This window comes from Betta splendens, chromosome 4 (assembly GCF_900634795.4).
Source record: "Betta splendens chromosome 4, fBetSpl5.4, whole genome shotgun sequence".
NCBI classification, from domain to species: domain Eukaryota; kingdom Metazoa; phylum Chordata; class Actinopteri; order Anabantiformes; family Osphronemidae; genus Betta; species Betta splendens.
In genome coordinates this window covers 19,104,940-19,124,618 of record NC_040884.2, presented here as the reverse complement: position 1 = coordinate 19,124,618, position 19,679 = coordinate 19,104,940, and the positions used below count along the sequence as shown (strand labels likewise).

The 19,679-nt window shown below is 42.3% G+C and overlaps 1 protein-coding gene across 3 annotated transcripts; it reads right to left on the bottom strand.

Moving 5' to 3' along the window:
- Positions 1 to 211: 211 nt before the first annotated feature.
- dnajb6b (DnaJ heat shock protein family (Hsp40) member B6b) lies at positions 212 to 18,688 on the bottom strand. 3 transcript variants are annotated; one of them, XM_041070419.2, is made up of 12 exons: positions 18,618 to 18,688; positions 18,305 to 18,524; positions 14,144 to 14,264; positions 12,757 to 12,866; positions 12,171 to 12,245; positions 11,930 to 12,028; positions 9,102 to 9,239; positions 8,855 to 8,999; positions 8,666 to 8,736; positions 3,395 to 3,553; positions 2,131 to 2,226; positions 212 to 1,984 (listed from the first exon to the last, which is right to left on the bottom strand). In XM_041070419.2, the coding sequence occupies exons 3-12, from the start codon at positions 14,206 to 14,208 to the stop codon at positions 1,914 to 1,916; spliced, it is 1,029 nt and encodes a 342-aa protein (XP_040926353.1). In that variant the 5' UTR covers positions 14,209 to 14,264; positions 18,305 to 18,524; positions 18,618 to 18,688; the 3' UTR covers positions 212 to 1,913. The 3 variants fall into 3 exon arrangements, with proteins under 3 accessions (XP_040926353.1, XP_055364224.1, XP_029003522.1); XM_055508249.1 differs by having other exon boundaries at positions 2,091 to 2,226; positions 18,618 to 18,683; XM_029147689.2 differs by lacking the exons at positions 212 to 1,984; positions 2,131 to 2,226; positions 3,395 to 3,553; positions 18,618 to 18,688 and having other exon boundaries at positions 8,073 to 8,736; positions 18,305 to 18,505.
- Between the last annotated feature and the right edge of the window lie 991 nt (positions 18,689 to 19,679).

Sequence of the window (19,679 nt, the reverse complement as noted above, 5' to 3'; positions counted from 1 at the left end):
GAACAATACACGCTTCTGAATTTTTTTGCATGATATGAATAAAACATGTGTGATGCAATTTGTGATGGCCAATGTGAAAAAAGTTTCTGCTAAAATCAAACGCGCTTAAATTGGACCAGGGTGGACATGTTTGACGTGAAGAGAGAAGAAACATGATGGTTATGTGATGATGTTTTAACATTAACTGAAGAAAATGAATATGCAACCAACACCAAGAGCAAAGTTGGCTTTTTTATTAACAGAGAAAACTAAAAAATAATTTTGTTGTTTTAATAATAAAATATGCAACATACAAAGAAGAGCCAGTGTCTGGTTTTATTTTTGTCCTCACACCCGGAACCCAACAACGTCTCCATCTTTTCTTTCTCTCAGGTGGAAGCGGGTGATCCTGTCTTTAAAGCGGAGGCAGACGGCGGCTGACAGCGGCTGACAGCGAGCGGCTCGTCGCTCCCCGGGAGGTAGAAGTCCTCCGAGTGGAAGTGGACGGAGGACTTCGCCGTGTCTGAGGAGTCAGAGGCAGCTGGGAGATGACTTTGGCTGCGTGAAAGTACGGCGGTGGAGGGAGAGATGGGCCACTGCCTCGACACCGGCTAATTAAACCCTTAGAGACTGCTGGCTGCATGGAAACAAGGGCCAAATGAGTTGCTGGGTCATGTGCATGCGTTCTGCTACATGAATAATACAAAACACTGCAGGCTGATTGAAAATAATCTGTGAATACTGCGCCTTCCAGGGCTCAGCCATGTGACAGGAAAATCCCCGGTGTTTGGGTCCTGCTTCAATTACTCAGGGAAGAGTTGGTAAGAAAGCACACAGCAGGTACGTACGAGGATGCTGCAGCTCAGATGAGACCCGGCCTTAGAGCAAATAAAGGATATCGATTAAGACTTGGCCATTTTTGAGGCTTACACCTCGTACTGTACAGAGTTGAGGTTTTGTTGATGCAATTGCTTGGGATCAATTTAATTAAAGCTGCTGTAATTAGCATTTTATCATCAACCGACTGTCACAGAGAACTATTGCAAAACTCTGCAGCTCCCTTCAACTGGACAGAGCGTTTTAGCATCGTTCCAGTTGACCGAGCTGTTGATTTTACAGAGGAGCGGCTCCACTATGGTGAAAGTTGACCTTTCAGGCAGACACTGGTGGTAACCTCTTAGTGGGGACCAAACAGCGGAGCTAAGAAATTAGGTGTAAACTTTTCATTGTTGCCTGTGCATTGCACTCTAAACAAACAATCAGGTTTACTCTTCCTCAAGCGAAACGTTTCTCAAGGTTGGAGCTTTTAGATCGCAACCTCTTGTTTGATGTTCTTACACGATATGTTAGAGAGGCACAAGTTAACAAATGCTCACTCTGGGTTTATTAAGGAACCTTTTGAAAGATATAACTAAATACGCCTTTAGTTTAAAGGTTATGGATGGCCTCCACACAGCAAATTATAATAAAGATGAGATGAGCAATATAATATGATACAAAGTACTTTGTATAGCTTCGACTGGGACATGTTTTTCTTTAAGCATTTATTTGTAAAAAAAAAGAAGAATCTGTCAAGAGCAAATAAAACAAAGGAAGCTACAAAGATGTCACATTCCTGAAGCCACTCAGTACAAAGAGAAGTGACAAAATAATGACTTGAGGGTGTTTAATAACTATTTTTCACTCTTTAGCGGTTGGGGTAGGGGAGATGGTGCTTTTAAAGGGTTCTCACGTTGTTATCCACCCCCCCCCCCTCGTCTTGACTCAAAAAAGATTAGCGCAGTAATTTTCATGCTTATGACAAAGCGGAACTCTCTCTCAAAGCATGCTGTAGGAGGTGGAAAGGTCCGGCCATGTGTGGTTCAGTAGGGTTTTGAACGCTCCCTCTGCATCCAGAGCGCCGACCTGTCACAAATACAGCCAAAGCGTCACTACTAAAGATGCTCGTCAGACACAGAGGTCCACTGTAGGTGAGGTCTCCTCAAGCCGCCGAGGAAGAGAGTTCCTGCAGATGATGGACAGGATGAGATGTGGTGCAGCGGTGTGGACCATTGGGCCTCTAATACACTGTAAATAGCGAAGATGATCTAATGCCACTTATGACCACATACGGCGTAGTTGTGTGTGTGACCAGTGATTAAAAAAATGCACCGAATCCGCCGAAACGCGGGAAGAGACGAGGAGCTCGTTTCTTTTTGGACTCTGCCTCTTTCAACCACAGTTTCTTCCTCTTGGTGTCTGTGTGTCCTACAGAAAAGAAGCAAAGATTACAAAGCATTATTAATAAAAACGTATGTAATATAATTAACTGCATTAACTGTAATGACACTTTTCATCACATACTGTACTAAGACATGTTTTTCTTCACATAGTATACTATAGTATACTACCTGTATATACTTTTTCTAGCAACCCTATACTATGACACTTTATTGACAACAGGCTGTACTATAACTCTTTACAACATACTCTACTGACACTTTTACCGCCACATACTATACTATAAAACTTTTTTGATGACATAATATAGTATTGCACATTTTTACTGCAACCTAATTTTTTTTTCACTGGATAAAAAAATGATGTTTTGCAATCATAACTCAGGCCTAGGGTTCAAATCCGAGAGAGGGATGACAATTAATCAATTAAGACTTTGTAAGAGTCAAATGGTAATGGAAAAAGTAGCATATTATAGTATGTAGTATGTATGTAAAAACTAAAAAAAATGCCTTACTATATGATGATGTAAGAGTATTTTATCAAAACTTTGCCTTACTATACTATGTGGTTGAAAAATGTGTCATAGTAGTGTATGTAATGAAAAACAGTAATAGTGGTACATAACATACTATGATTTACTAATTGCAATTGTGTTACCATAAAAGATGAACAGTTACTGTAGTAAGAAAAACTGAGTTGTTTCACATTTAAACTCTCTGCAGTAGCTCCAGAGCCTAAAACCGTTGTCTCCAAGGACCTGTACTTTGATAGTTTGTGTCATTATCTCAGACAGAGACTTAGGACCTTTGTTTGCATCCCAGCAGGAACTATGCAAAGATAAATTAAAGGTTCCCTTATTCGCTAACGAAGCTGCTATTATAAAACATTCAGGGCCTGTGTGTTGCAGATAATTGCTCAGCTTTTGTGTGTGTCTTCCTGACCCTGTGAAGGAAAACAGAGGGTGACCTCTGACCCCTGGTTGTTACTGCAGCGTAGAACAGAGCTGCCTAATGAACACCTCTGTCCTCCGTGTTTACATCTGCCAATCACACACACACCACTCTTTGTCATTGTCCTTTGTGCAGCCATCAGACACACACGCAGACAATTAGCTGCGCTTATTAAGACTGTGCTCTTTAAAGGAGAGCTCTATGTGCTGGTAATTAATCAGCCCCGCAGTGTCGGGTGGGCGGACCTCTCATTAGTCCATGGCTCTGTGGGACATGCTCCTCCTCTTCCTCCAGAGGGTTTTGGGCGGAGTTTCTTAGGTAGCGCTGATGCAAACCGAAGCCAGGAAGTGCATTGGGTCTCCGACGACAGCATTCTTTGTCCAAGGGCTCTTCAGCTGTGACGTCTGTGGGTGTGAGCACAACAGAACAGAGCGGGAATGACTCACTGTGAACCCTGTCCTCTCACTGATGCATCGCCTCTGTAACATTTGTCAATTTCTACCATGATCTGTGATGGGCAAATAAAGACGTAAATAGTCAAATATGATAATAAATGAACACATACATCAATAAATAAAAGGATTAATAAAATAATAAATAACAACATATATACAGAAATTAATAACTGCATAAGCGGAAGTGCTTCATTCAGGCTCCTGTAACCAGTCAGTGTTCCGACTGGCCTCATAGCTCCAACCTAATTACCACACAGACACAGACTAACACTTCAATTAGTTTGAGGATCTTTATCTTTTTGCTTTTAGGACTGACCTTCAAAGGTAACAAGCCCAATAAGGCCCATTGAGGACGGAACACATGTCCACAGGACGAGTTACTTGTCCTCTGACCTCTGAGTCATTTTATGGAGGAGGAAAAAGAAATAAATCACAAATAAATAAAAGCTAAAATAAAATGTATAAATAAATAAATGATACCTAATTTTTTTCTCTGTTGTTTACATTCCTTTCCTCGTTTATGAATATGCATGTTTTTGTCTGTATTTCTGTGTCTGTATGCAGGTAGGTGGGAAAATGCCCAGTCTGAGCCGTGATTGGTCACAGGAGCCTTTTGAACAGGCTCTCCTGCTCCTGCCTGACTGAATGAATTACAGGACCTTGTGGGGCATATATTTATTTATTTATTTATTTGCACTTTTATTTGTTTGGCACTACATTTATATATTTATTTATTCCTTCATTTATCTATAATCAAGTCATTTTTCGTCCTCTGTAAAAAAAAGCTAAAGGGGAACATATTACCTTGTGACGCCCTTGGCGGTGTGAATGCAATCGACGGGAAGAAAGAGGAGATACACACACATCTATTACAGCGAGTTGAGCAAGTGCAAAACGGTATATTAATGTAACCAACATGAAACAACAAAGATGATATAAAACAAGAATTTCAAAGAGTCCCTAAGGCCTCTCTTTCCTTTTGAACGCCAACCATATATTTCTTTCATATTTCATCTGCCTGACTTTATTGTGATTAGTCATGTAAATAAAATGAGATTTGGTTATTCTTTTCTCTAGGTAATTTACATTTATATTGAATTAGTGGCAGGCATGGTGCGGGTGGGGGGGGGTTTAGTATGCTGCAAGATTACAGGCAGATCTCATCGCCATTGTGTTGTGTAATTAAGGCAGTGGAGAGGAGAAGAAAGGAGGCCAGATGCTTGCCGTGCTGAACCTGGTACCATTTAGAGGACGATCCACACCAGCATTTCAAAATCCACTGCACGGGCTGTAATAGGCCCTAAACGCCTCACAAGTCACTGGACATGTGACAGTTCTGTGCAGGATCCACCCAAACAGAAGCATGAATTCATTTTAAAAGGTAACAGGGAACATGGTGAAACTGCAAGCCAAGATTCTCTTGGGCTTGTGCGACATAAATGTAGATCTTAGAGGGCGACGGCTCTCTTTCACTTCTTTCAGGAGCGGTTCATAGAGTTCGAGGCAATCAAGAGCGTCAGCGTGAGCTGAGGCCCTAACAGACAAAGACATCCCTGGATTCCAATTCTCTTTGAATAGGCATCTTATTACCGCAGGTCATCCATTTTGACCCGAGCCCAATTTCTTTGTCACAAATGCTTTTCGATTGTGTTTAGATGGAAAATTAAGTATTTTTCACAGAGTGTAGTTTATTTTCCTGCTGAAACCATCTGAACGTTTAAGATGATTTATGTTCTTGCTTGAATGTTAAATGGAACGGGCTTTTAAAACAGAGCGAGGGGTGACCCTGCAGAGAAGGACCAGCTCCCACTGGACCAGCGCAGGTAGGCACTGGTGGCTCCACACTCAAGGCTGGAGCTGCTCCAGCTTTTAGATGAGAAAAAAACACAACTAATCCCAACCTGTATTAGTCTGGTGATCGTATCAGGAGCGGTTAGGTGGCTCATTTAAGCCAACACGTATGTGGCTGCAAGGTTACGAGCTCTGTTTCGGGCCCCTTTAGCCTCCAGAGGATCAATAATTGTGTCTATTATGTGGCTGGTTACCTGAGTGATAAGGATCCCTCCGCTATCAAGTCGCATCATCCATCATCGGTTAATTCATTTCAGCAAAAACAATATCAAAATGCAGCGATGATAACAAGACCTTCCAATGCTCATAAAGTCAGCCTTTCATTTTCTGGATCAAGGACCTAATTTGAAAAGCAGACTGAATAGTTGACTTCCTGGATGCTTTTATTTGCAGCTATTGTCTTGAGGGTGTCTATCATTTGTCTCCAGGCTAAACGATGCAGCAGCAGAGTCTTAAAGCCCGTTTGATACACACTGTCTGGACTGAGACACCTGTGCACACCCTGCCCCGCTTGCAGCATGGCTTTGGTGAGCAGCCGACAAAGCCCATAAGAAGCGTCTGCTCGGACGGAGGCTGAGGCTAAATTGGACTGGCAGCCAGGTGACTTTGAGCCCTGCAACTCTCACCAGCTCCAGCACGTGTGGCGTCGTGCTGCTGTGAACCTGCTGCTGAGCACAGACGCACGGCCCCCACGCTGTCCGGGTTCAGACGTGGTCAAAGAGGAGCCGACAGCTTATCTCTGCCGTCGTTCATAGAGCGGCCCGTGGCTTCACGGTGCAGGGGCACGAGTTGGAAGGGGGATTAAACCCGGATGCGGCATCGGCCAACAGGAAGCCGTGTTTCACAGCCGGGACAGGAGATCAGAGCGGCGCCTGTCATTTTACTAATGAATGAAGGAGTTCTGAGAGAACCAACACAAATCATATCTAACAGGTGTGTTTGTGTGGACTGTATACTTACTACCATACATTTTGCTTTATTTATACTAGTTAAGTCTTGCTTCCTGTGACTCCCGGTGTGGAAACTGTCATTCAACCAATTGTTGTAACGTTGTCTTTTGTGTACAAGCAGTGACATCTAGTGGCCACTTGAAGCATTCACCTCAAATCTTCAATCATGTTTATTGAGGCTTTTCCATCACAATTGCAAAAAATAACGAAAGGGAGAATATGCTGTAAAAAAACACTAACACTAAATCAGACGCTGTGCAAAATCTGCCTGAGCCAAACTGAGATTAAATAGTCACAAACGCCATTGTTCCAGCAGAGGGCGCCATAATAACTTCTGATCATTTCTACTACACCTAAACCGTGATTGCTCACACAGAGTACACGTTAACCCTAATTTCACCATTGCAGCCACTTAAAGGTTGATAAATAATGCACATGATTCTGTGTAGGTCAAAGGTCATATGTTAACTTTAAAATAAGATACAGCATTGTAGCTTGTTTGTACTAAAGCTTATCCCTAAAATAGTCAGCACGTGTCCAGACACTCAGACGGATGGAAGGGGGAAACAGGCAGATGATAGTCTGGGTGAGAAATAGATATTGGCGCAGGGCTGCAGCGTCACCTAGCAACAGCACTGCACAGGCGCAAACACTGCTTAAAAAAAAAAAAAAAAAAACTGAGCAGACAAACCACAACGAGACTAATGGTTGAAGCATCGGTCTGAAGGCCCCTCATGCAGCAGTTACACAATGTAATAGATGTCAAAGCTACAAAGCCTCAACACTTCAGCTTGACTCAGCTGTAAACCTCTGTCCTCCTGTATCGGGCTACGGTTTCACACTCCTGACTCGGCTCTTGTGTAAATAAACTCGCCCCGAGCACATTCCTCAAGAAACACACATACTCCTCTATCTGCTCAGTGACCTCTGAGCTGCTGCAATGGCTCGCTCGCATCAGTTTACCAATCACATCTAATGGCTGAAACTAACCCCAAACAAGCCTTCACTCCTTTGAGTTCCTCAGCTATTACTGTACGGTTCCTGATTCATCCGAGTAAGTGACTAAAAGAGCGGCACTGTAAAGTGAACAATCCCACCGAACTGGAAAGACAAGTCAGGGCAGAAGCACATCTTCAGATAAAGCAGAGCAAGTCGTCCACATGACCAGTTGTTGGTGAAGAAAAGAGTTAATTTTGTGAGGGTGCTCACACACATACATACACACACAGCACACAACCAGTGCCTTGTTTTGTCAGTGAACAAGACTTAATGTGAGGCAAACTGACTTGTTAGTAGATTAAAATAATGCACATGAAGAGCTGCACGACGCGTGACTGGACCCAAGATGCTGCTGTGGGAACGTCCTTTATTGTGAAGCAGCTTTAAAATGTGATCAGAGACAAACACAAACACTCTTAATACTTCTGGGACACGGAAGATTATTAAAAAGCTTTATTGATGGAACCTTAACGCTTAGTGTTTTTTTTTTTTAAATTCTGAAAATGAAAAGGTCCCCGTTTGTCCGGCAACAGTGTTGTGTTAAGGTGTTGGACTTAAGTGAAACAACGCAGCCTCCTGGAATCAGCAGTCATGCAAAAAGTAAACTCAAAACAAAAAAGTGTGGCTTTCTCAAATATGCAAACAAACGTAAAAGTAAGAAAATTGCACATTATTATAATTAATTTATTAATAATCAAAGTCATTCATATTACACACGCATGAACATGGCAACAGCTGACGGGTTAGCAAAGTGGAGTTCAAGTTAAAGACGTTAGGGTGAGGTGATGATGCTTTTATCGGATGCATTTACTGGTTAGACTTAAAGGACAAGAGCAAAATTAAAAGTATGATGTACAGCATTTAGTTTTCCAGCTTTAAAAACAAAGACAACATCCACTGCAAAAGGAAACTCATTTATATAATGTATAGATAATACCACTCTCCAGCTTTGCGCATATGGAAGAAGTAAAAGTACAATTCAATTGCAATAAACAAAAACCACAAAGTTCTGGTCCCCCCATAGTAACAGAATAAATACAAACATAAAAACTCTAAACATCTTGGTCACCCCCATGGCGGCTAAACTCAAATAAAGAAAATTGTTCTTCAGGAAGGAGATGCAGGAGAACAGAGAGGAGAGACCAAACGCCAGCAACAAACACGTCACTGGGTGAGTGACTCCAGGTGTGAAAACTGTGTGTCGGTCAAGTTCTGTGGCCACACTATTACTTGTTATCCAGTCTTAGGAGCTGCTCCTTACCATTTACTGTTAGAGACTTTAACTGGCCGTCCTCCTCCACTTCCACGCGCTCCTGGCCGTTCTCCACAATGCTGGACGAGATGGACAGGAAGATTAGGAACAAGCACAGTGGTTCAAAAGGTTCAGGTGACCACACATGAAATTGAATACAAAATGCTCCGAATGCGGATGAGTTTGAGATGCCGGTACCGTTTCGTAGTAATCTTTCTGCCGTTGATGAACTTAGTGGAGGTGGAGACAGATCTGAAGTTTCCCATCCCCCCTCCGCCACCAAAGGATGAAGAACTGAAAGAGGTGATACCTCCTCCTCCCATGTCTCCAAATGAAGTGAAACCTGAAAATAATGAAAATGTTTAATAATTCTAAGGCATCGCACATCTTCTGGTTTCCAGTATCTATTAAAAGTAGATATTTCTATAGAGATACCACGAAGCACCTGAATCGAAACCGGCAAAGCTAGAACTGAAGCCTGGGAAGCCCCCAAAGCCAAAGACTGAGCCGCCCATGCGGTTACGGCCTGCGTCCCGATGGCGACTGCGCCCGCCTCCGAAGAAATCGTCAAAGGGGTCATCAGCTGTGGAGCAAAACAAAACAGGTCAAATACAATAAGCATGTGGGAAAACAACTAACTAGAAAGTAATCAAAACAAACTTCACATTAACAGAGTTTGAGTGTAGATGTCTCGCAGAACATGCAGCCAGACGTCTCCAGGGCTAAACAACTATACATTATAGTACATTATAGCATAGCACAAACAATACTTTAATCTGAATGAGAGGAACTACAGTAAATGCAAGATTTTAAAGGGTATAAAATCTACAGCAGGCTCCTCCACTGGCTCCAGAACCCATCCAGAGATGACAGCTGTTGTTGTGGGTAGCAGAATGCTTCACCTTTAGCGCTGCTGCTCAGCGCTAAGCAGGTATAATTCAGGGATTTAACAGAGCTCCCGTCAGAACAGAAAACAAGGTTTACGAGAGGAATGAACCAAAAGAAGCCTTAAGGGAACACGGTGAAAGGAGAGCAGGGTGAGAATTCTCCGGGTTTATCACTACAAGAACACAATCATGTCCGTTACCCACGGTTCATACTGAATGTACGTTACAGCTGATTAGAGGTGGAAACACCTGCTAAGAGAAAAACGCCTGCTGCAGCACAAAAAACAAAACAAAAGCCTAAATGGTCAAAGATCCCATCACTAATTCTCCTCCTAAACCCCTGTGGCCATGTTACTAATTGCACACTGCCAATCTGGGTCAGCTCAGCATGAAAAGGCTGGATCGCTGGCACCATTCACTGAAAGAAGACTCCGCATTCAACCTTGAACGTACCAAGGCAGCAAGACAAGAAAGCATAGCTTGTTCTCTCTGACTAAAGCCTAAAATAAAAGTATACCCCTGACGACTGACTGATAACTGCATTAGCGCCCGTTTACCCAGAAGACATGACAGACAGTTGAGCTCCGTGAGGAAGACAGCAGACTTCAGTGTTTTCATTCCTGCCCTCCTTCCTCTGTAGAGTGCTATTTAAACAACTGTATATCTGATCTAAGCACACAAGAGGGCATTTACCATGAAAGGGGAGCTTTCTATGAAAACCGCGCCACGCCTTGTAAACCAGCGTATGTGTCAGTAGGTTTTCAGCCTCTACACATAGGAAAAAGTGGAAACCACAACAACCTAATAGACGTGAGAAGGACGGAGATGCCCCGAGCCATTACATCCTGCAGCGTCTAAAAGGAGCGTGCAAAAGGCAATCTGTTTACATCTCCACATGTCCGTTGGAGCACAAGCGTGTGCTGTTCTTGGCAGACACCTAAGCCCTCGTCAGCGTTTAGTTCTGTATTTGTCTCAGGGACAGATCCACGGGACCAGCTGCTGCTCACTGATACAACGGGCTCCACAGTGAGGGCCGGAGGCTAGAGGGGATGTTACAGCATGGCGGCGCTTCTAAAAGGAAGTGGGACACAACTACCTCAGTAACACCAACGTTTTGACATATCCTCTAGATTAACAATACAAGACAATTAAGGAGCCAGTCACAGGACTGGTCCGAAACTAGTGCTTAATCAAACTGGCCCCCTTTGCTCTCAAACTAGCTCTTCGCATATCAACAACCAACAGAATGGCTCTCAGCCACAAACACTGGTCCCAGCCTCGCAGCCGCTCTTTAAATCGCCAGCGAGGACAAGGGGCTGGACTTTTATGACCAGCAAGATCATACTGTAAGTGTAGCTGTAAACATAAAGTCAGTGTTTCATTTGTTAGATTACTTTAACTGCAGTGATAAAAACATAGCTGATACAAAGGCGAACGTCACCGTTCAGTTTTGAGTTGTGTGTCGTGTTTGCAATGAGGAAGCAGAGAAGAATGCAGATTTATCAGAGATGTGCTGTAAGGACATGGCTCTAAAGTACAAACACATACTAGACTCTAAGGCAGCTCTCACATCAGAACTAAGAGCGTGTAGAGTTGGTTGAGAAGGCTACAGGTGACTTCTATTACACACCCAGGCTTGAGTTTGGATTCTACACTGTTACAAGTGTTCGGACACAGTACTACATCTGCTTTTGTTTTAATGCGGAAGCTATTTCTGAAAGCATTCCAGTTGAGTGATGCAGAAGCGCAAATCCATCCTCCGCCTGCATCTGAATCCATATTTAGAGCTCCACATGGTGAACTTCACATGCCTTCCTATCAGCCCTGTGCTGAACCCAGACGATGCAGGACAGACACCAAACACTTCCTTCTATTGGTTTTTCAACAACTTTTGGACCTAAAGTACTGAGAAATTACCATTACAACAAATTAGCAAAGCAGAAATACAAGTTAAAGTATACATGAAGAGATCTTCTACCACACCTGAGTAAAAACACATTTTATCTACATAAATAAATAAAATCAAAGACAGAGTCTAAACCCTAAACCCTAATTAATGAATGAAGGGAAGCTGAGGTCAACATCCAGCTGAGATTGTCTTCCAGCATGTGACATTTAATGGCGGATGACCTCCTGAGGTGAGAGCTTAGCGTATCGAGTGTCCTTATAGACGGAGCTACGAGAGATTAGCACCTGGCTTTACACACGGTTTCATATGCTTCATCGCCCACATTTCAACACAGCAGAATAAGTAATTATCAAGTTTCAGTAAAAGCCTTCCGAGTATTTCTTGGCTACTTCCACATATATTTTTGACTAAATGAAACCATACAGTTATAAGTTTGAGTTTTCAATGTGCAAACATGCAGGTTTTTGATTAGCTTACCAAACAAATCTGCAAAAGGATCTCTGCCTCCAAAGAATTCCCGGAAAACGTCCTCAGGATTTCGGAATACAAAGTTGCCGAAGTCACCGTAATGGCCTCCTGTAAACCAAGAAAACAACAATAACCATTGCGTATTAGAACTTCATTTGACTTGTCACAAGAATAGTTGTTCAAAACCGAGCCCAGAGCCCAAACTACTGAAAACTATTTGAAAGTGTAAATATTTTGAAAGTCTTCTTACCTCCTCCACCTCCTCCACCTCCACCTCCTGAAAGGCCTTCTTTGCCATATCGGTCATAAATATTCCTCTTCTGCTCTGTAGTGGGAGGAGTCTGACATTAAATACGAGACTCCAAACAGACCAGGCAAAAGGAAGACAAACTGATAGTATCAATGTCTACACTGGGTCATATCAACCCAAAGATCTACTGGATTTCTATACTATGTTTCGACAGCTGATGGTCCTCCAAAAAAATGTGTATTAATAAAAAATAGTTTTCAGAAAGAATACAAAAAAACTATTACTGAAAAACACATCAGTGCATCTACTCTAGTAAAACAATGCTATACTTGTTATATTAGCATTTAGAAATACAAAAGTATGAACAAACTAACCTATTATTAGAAATCCTTTTTTTAACAAAATGCATTTTCTTTTGGCTCAAAGACGTTTTTGAAACAATGTACTAACAATTAGATAATAAAAGTTCAATCTCATCTTTTGTTAGCAGCAGGGTTGACAACAGACAAAAGGTCACCTTCCATTTATGAAATGCAAATGGAAACACAGAAAAAAAGCCAAATCTCCCTCTGCAGACAAATCTCACCATCTGAGAGAACCTCATATGCCTCTGACAACTCTTTGAACTTCCTCTCTGCCTCCTCCTTGTTGTCTGGGTTTTTGTCTGGATGCCATTTCAATGCCAATTTTCTGTAACTGGAATATAAATACCATAAGAGAAGAAGCACATAAATACTGTATAAAAAGAAAACAAAACCAATGCATGCTGTATAGAAATATACATTATAAGGTGTCATTAACTTTTCTGATAGTAGTGTTATGTTGCCATGACTTTTGGCTTTGATGCTGCACATTAAAGTACAACCATAACTGCACGCGCGCACACACACACACACACACACACACACACACACACACACACACACACACACACACACACACACACACACACACACACACACACACACACACACACACACACACACACACACACACACACACACACACACACACACACACACACACACACACACACACACACACACACACACACACACACACACAGAGTATAGGTCTCACAATCCAGCTCATGCTTCATCAGCTGTTTGTTTCTAAGCCCAGCTGCAGCACCAGCAGCAGACACACAGATGCTGTAGGTCAGCCAGCAAGAAAGGCCGGAACAATGGTGGATTGTCTCTGTAGTCCACGTCTTTGTTGTAAGGCCTTTTTCCACCGGGCAGCCAGTCAGACTAACCTAACAATGCAACAGGTTGATAACTGTAATGCTTAGTACCGGTCTTTGCAGTCTGAAGCCTGTTTGTAAGAATGAAAGCGACATCAGTCATCACCTTTCAGCGTAAGGTCTCTGGTCACGGGTTGTGTGAAAGGGTGAACATGTGCTAAATGTAATTATGAAAGTGTCACAATAACCAAACTTACTGCAAGTAAACTAAGTACTTAATAAAAGTCCATGTGCAGAATCCAACTGACTGCCTAATGTCTGTCATTTGACTTTCACTTAATACAGAGAGACCTTGTGGTGGATTCTTGTCAAACTGGATCACCCTGGCAGATTTCATCAGGAATAAGCAGGATTTCCTCCCTTTCATTGCTTTTTTGCATCGTTTATAAGAACAGTTATTTTCCTCTACAGCTGGAATGTGCCTGTCACCAAGACTATTATTCACTTTTCAAATTCAAAATTGTCATGAGAAAATGTGTTCGTGAGAAACCTACGAGGAAGTGTCATGAACTGGAACGGTCCAGCGCGGTGGCTTCGAGTGTAACGTGGCGTATGTGACAGCAGCAAGGTCAGAGGAAGAAGAGTGGAAACTTTCTGCACTGCACACTCTCTGCTTGTCACAGTGTGTGCGGCCGGAGGGGGATATAATTATAACGTGTTCCACCCCCGACTGGCCGACATTTACCTACAACGCTGTGGGAACAGAACAGAAAACACTCCAGGCGCTTACGCTTTTTTGATGTCCTCCTGCGTTGCATTTTTCTGGACTCCTAGTATCTGGTAGTACTCCACCATGGCTCCTTCTGTGTGTTTGTGGCTGCTGTGTTTGGTGGGGGTTCCCTACGTTGTTTCTGCAGAGAACAAGAGTTTAGTTTAGTTTTTTTTTTTAAAACATGTTAGTCTGACAAAAATACAGTTAGCATCCAGGGGACGTTAAATGATGTGACATAATCCAACACTGTAATCAAGGGCTCTAAAATAGAGGTGCAGGAGGAAGGACAGCTGAGCCAACACAGGCCCAGAAAAATTACATAAGATGGTGATCATCCCTCCTCCTGAGGCTGAAAGAGAGAAAATATGAATTTGCTTTTGGATATCACCATGTTTTCTTAAACATGATCTAATTCTGAAGTTATGAAACTCAGACTGTCAAAAACAAGCCAGAACAGGCCTAATGAAGATCAGAAGATAAGAAGTCTGACAGTCTGATCTGAAAGATCCAGATTTCCAACATATTATCAGTGAAATCTGCTACATGGCCCCTACAACTACAAATAGCAAACCAAAAAACACATGGAGAAGACAAAAGCAAACCAACAACGCCACGGAGTGACCTGGTCTGAAAAAAAACACCTGCAGCTTGCGTATTCCCGTTCACCACCTGACCTTAAGTAATCCGACAGCCAAGTATTTATCTTTCTCCAACAAAAGTCATGCATCAGACTCCAGCAGGCCAACAAAAACTAAGATGTCAAATAAAGCCAGGTGCAAGCATTAATTAAGAGGAAATATCACAACTATCATAAGCAAAGCTAAGCAGTGAGAAGTACTCACACTGGGAATCCACTGTGTGCCATTTGTTTGCTATTTATACCCAGTGGCCTTTGCAGTTGGATTGTTTGTGTATCTGCATGTGTGTGTGTTGGGATGGAGGTATGTGGCACATGGCAGCATCACTGGCTGGCTGGTACATTACACAGGCAGTGAACTCCTGACATCTTTACTTCCTTTCCCAATTCAGTTCAATTTGTATGTGTGTAGGTGTTTTTCACTGCACTAATTGACAACCTTCTGTGTTTCCGTCCTTCTCTCTACTTAAAGACAAAAGGGGTTACATCCAGAAAGTCATTGTTTTACCCTGACTGTTTGCTACTGCCCATCCATCCTGATTCAGCATCCTAAATGCATCTTCATTTATCCTGACTTTGACCATTAATGACACACTCACCATCAGCAGGTCCCTGCAGCATCTGGGACTTAACGGACGCTGCTCTCTGCTAGAGATGTGCCTGCTTCTAGTTTTACAGTAGTGTGTTTATCGATGCATGCGCGTCCAGATTTATGACTTGTGGTGGTACTGCACAACTGACCCACATCTGATAGATTCCTGCGCTGCTGAATCTGTACTGTGCCACAGATTGAGCAACAAATGTGGGTCAGTCAATCCCATGATGAATGAGTAAACTAGTTTTATTAGATCACAAGGAGAAAAATGATTATTGTTTTGTATTACACAATTTGTCGTAACTTGTCTCAGTCTTTTAGTTTGAACTGGATCTAAAGATGTCCCCTTAAATGGGAATCTCATTTCAAAAAATTACTGGGTAATAAAAAAAAAAAAAACCAACGTAATCAGCGTGTGAAAACTCCTCCAAAGGGCAGATGATATGACTATAAACTGAGCGATGAGCTGAACATCTTAGCTATGAGTTGTCTCTCCTGTGTTTACAGGAACCAGCTGAGGTGGTTTGGGTAACATGAGAATCTCAACTTGACCACCTCCGACTAAATAAGTACCACTGGCTGCTGTGATACACGAGGGCAGGATACTCTTAATGGTATTCATCCACCAACTGGTTTGGAAAATGTAACACACCCAAAAGCAAAAGTGCAAATCGAGGCTACAAGAGTGAAGACACAAAGAGAAAACTAAATCAACGGATTAAAGGAATAAATAAAAGGATTATCCACCGAGTTTGAAAGAAGGAAGCCTGAGGCAGAGCTTATGAGTGATCCTTAAAGGAGATCCTGTGAGTTCAGAGGTCTGCATCCCGTTAACAGCAAAAAGGTCGGAGGTCGGTTCTCATCGTTTTCATGAAGAGTCGACACAGGATTTGGAGCAAACACTTCACAGACAAGTTGAGCAGCGAGAGATTACAACATGTGTTCAAGTTAGGGTTTTTTCAGCTAAGCTGTACTGCAGTGCCGACTGACGTTTCCTAAAAGGGAAAATATTGTGTAACAGTATAGAAATAGGACTAAAAGCCAGATTCTTGTAGTCGTGGATCACAAGAAGCAAGAAGAGTACAACAAATTTGTATTTAATGCAACATCTACCAACTGTGCTAGTACTGAGTATTTGGCTGCCACAGTATTTAATGTAGTGATAGTATTTGAAACTCAATGGGTAAATTTCATCACATGCATTATCACTCATTCTGCCTCCAGGCTTAAATATCTGGTTGGAACCAGTTTTCAAACACACTATCATAATTGAGGGATTATGATATCTATACCATCTATATCTACAGCATAGATAAAAATAACAAGGCAGCATGTTTAACAACTAATCATTCCTTTTTAGAATAAAAGATCAGTACTTTTTCAATTTAATTTGTGGCTTGTTTAGCTCGTTATAGTTTAAGGCTATGTCACAAATAGTCTAGAAAATCTGTATGACAGAACATGAAGGAGGAATGTGTATGCAATGTGACAGGAAGTTCCCTAAAAATGAAGAGTGTTGAAGCTGCATGCCTGTATCAGTACCAGCACTCAGACAATGGCTCATACAAATCAATGGTCTTGTGAAAGAGTTTGTGTCTGCACAGCACCAAGTTAATTACCTGCCGTGCTGCTCGAGGTTTGATCTGATTATTACGAGACCTAATTATATTTCTGCACTACGGTTTCTGTCTTTAAGAAAAGCCTTCGCCCAAAACCAGTGGTGACCGTTCAATTACTTACAAACACTGTGCTAAACCCTTAAAAATTAGTAAGAGCAGGTCTGTCCTTGCCCAAAAACCCCAACAGCTAGCAGGCCCCGAGCATCCAAGCCAACACCTACAGCAACTCACCTCACAGCGGCCACACCACACACGTGTGACAGCAACACAAATGAGACGAGAGCCCAACCTTAAATGATTCATACCAGCAAGTTAAGTGTCAGTCAACTCTAGGCCTTTCCTGTCAACCTCTGCAGCTAAGCTGTAAAATGAAAGTAGACAAATAGAAACTCTTCTAGGTATAGTTAGGTATAGTATTGAGTGAATGTACTAATGTGTAACATCTAGGCTAAGAATACACAACAGGATCCTAATATGAAATATGCTGCCCATCATCGGAGTCCTTGAAGCGTCTTCTTCTGTGCCAGCATCTGTAGCCAATGGCAACAGCCAGTGAAAACAAACCATCTCAGACTGGTCAAGCATCAGGAATAAAAGAACCAGAACCAGAACCCCGTGGGTTATGTGACAGCCCAGTAACCACAGCGCAGCAGCCACAGGGGCACAAACTTGTCCTGCAGCCGAATCGACACTTTTGCGATGCATTAAGACGGAGTCGGGATATGAATAAAATAGGAATACTGTTACATAACGCGTGAAAACACCTCTAAAAATACGTATGTCGTAACTTTTACCGCTGCCCCTGGTAAGTCTCGTGTTACCGGGGACCTTCAGTAGCTAACGCTGCGTCTGACATGATGACAAACAGCTATAGTTTAGCTAACTATACATCTACCTTAGTGGTTGTAATTTAAGCCACCGCGGATTTAACCGACGTTGTCATTGTTACTAAAAATGGGATCTTATTAATTAGGATATATTTAAAACATTTTGTTAAACGTGACTGCAAGTTGGCTTTTTATGACAATAGCGTGGAGCTCCTCTCATCATTTATGCTAGCTAGCTAAACTAACCGCGTTACTAAGGTAACGAACGTTACTTCGATATGAACTACTCCTGACCCCAACGTGTTAACCACACACTAATTAAAAGGGCATTGGCATTAAATGGATTATATTTTAGGCGATATCGCCGACAAACCGATAACGACACCCAGCATCCCCAATGTAAGTATGCGGCAGGACGCGACGAGCCAAACAGTCTTTGACCAAATTGACGCTGTTCGGGGACGCCGACGATGAATAAATACTAAGTCACAGCGAGCTCACCTGCTTCAATGTGTCCAACTCAGCCGAGTATTGTTACCGATGTCCGCCTGTCTGAGCCTCAGTGCGGAAACTGTGTACGGACGCTGCTGCCGAAGCTGCCACAGATGTCGGCCAGCCCACGGTGCTGCTTTCACGGATTGTCGGACATCAGAGAGTCACCAAATGCACAAACCCGACCGAGGGTGGTTTGAGCCGGAGTTACTCACTAGATGAACGCTGCCTGTTTTAGTTAGAAGTAACTTTGTAGAGAATTATGCAATCAAGTATATGCAATCAAAAAATCATGATGTATTCGTTTGGATCAAAAAGTTACCATAAATGAGGTAAAGCTCCACCTTTGACAGCCGCTTTTTGTTTGTAGTATAAACAGGTTTCTGCAGGAACCTATTTATGCAACACACATAACAAACATAGATTAGAATTGTGTTGACTTTGTGTATCTGTACTTGTTTCACCTCGCTAAGTTATTAATATTGGATTGTACACGTGGAGGCATTGTTGTGCAAACAGTAAAATGACACCATTGTATTGACTGCAGCTGTCGCGTGATCATATTCCAACGTTGTTGATCAATTTGTCAAACTTTTTAACAGAAAATCATTCACACTACGGTTGATTTGAAGTGGGCAACTAATCAGTAGCATCTGTGGGATAATGCTCGTCTAGTAGCATTTAGGGCTTCCCTGAACAGGGTACTTACGAAAGACATGTGAACGCATCACGTCTTTGAGCGTGGACAGCGGCGTGGGTTCACCGAGCCGCTCACACTTCCACGATGACAATCAGCAGAACCAACAGCTCACAGCTGTTCGCACACATCACCGTGCACCTAGGGTAAAGTGAGGCCGACACATCCGTTCCGCACCTCGAGAAATGAAACCAACAAACGGAGCTTCTGTCTGCGAAAGCGGCTTGCTGCGCCATCTGTTGTGTAGTGCCGGAGCCTGAACTACAAAATAGTTCTCACGCAAATCAGGTGTAGATAAGAAAGTAAACGAATAGGATTTACAATATAGCGAGATCTAATTCCATACTATTATTCTAACGCAAACTAATTATAAACATTGCTACACAAAAATCTGGTTGAGTAGGTAGTGGAGAAGCTCTTTTACATGAGGTCACTAATATCTGTCCAACATGCATTATACAAAAGTACGTAAGTAAGAGTAATACAACAATACACACTAAACATATCACAGTCTGCGCTGTGTAATATGAAGAAGATTCAAATGAGGTAAAATCTTTATTAGTTTAAAATGTCCTGTAAACCAAACTGAAAACTAGAAGTCATACAAAACTGTAATTACTAGATTTGCCTGTTTTTCATTGCATTTCCAGGCTTCCATACTTTTAGGCTGTGGCGCAGGAAAATTAG

Coding starts and splice junctions, on each gene's coding strand:
- dnajb6b (XM_041070419.2), bottom strand. CDS start 14,208: ATGGTGGAGTACTACCAGATACTAGGAGTCCAGAAAAATGCAACGCAG. Junction 12,029..12,170: donor AGGTGGAGGAGGTGGAGGAG/GTAAGAAGACTT, acceptor CTTGGTTTACAG/GAGGCCATTACGGTGACTTC. Junction 2,227..3,394: donor GAGCCATGGACTAATGAGAG/GTCCGCCCACCC, acceptor TCTTTTCTGTAG/GACACACAGACACCAAGAGG.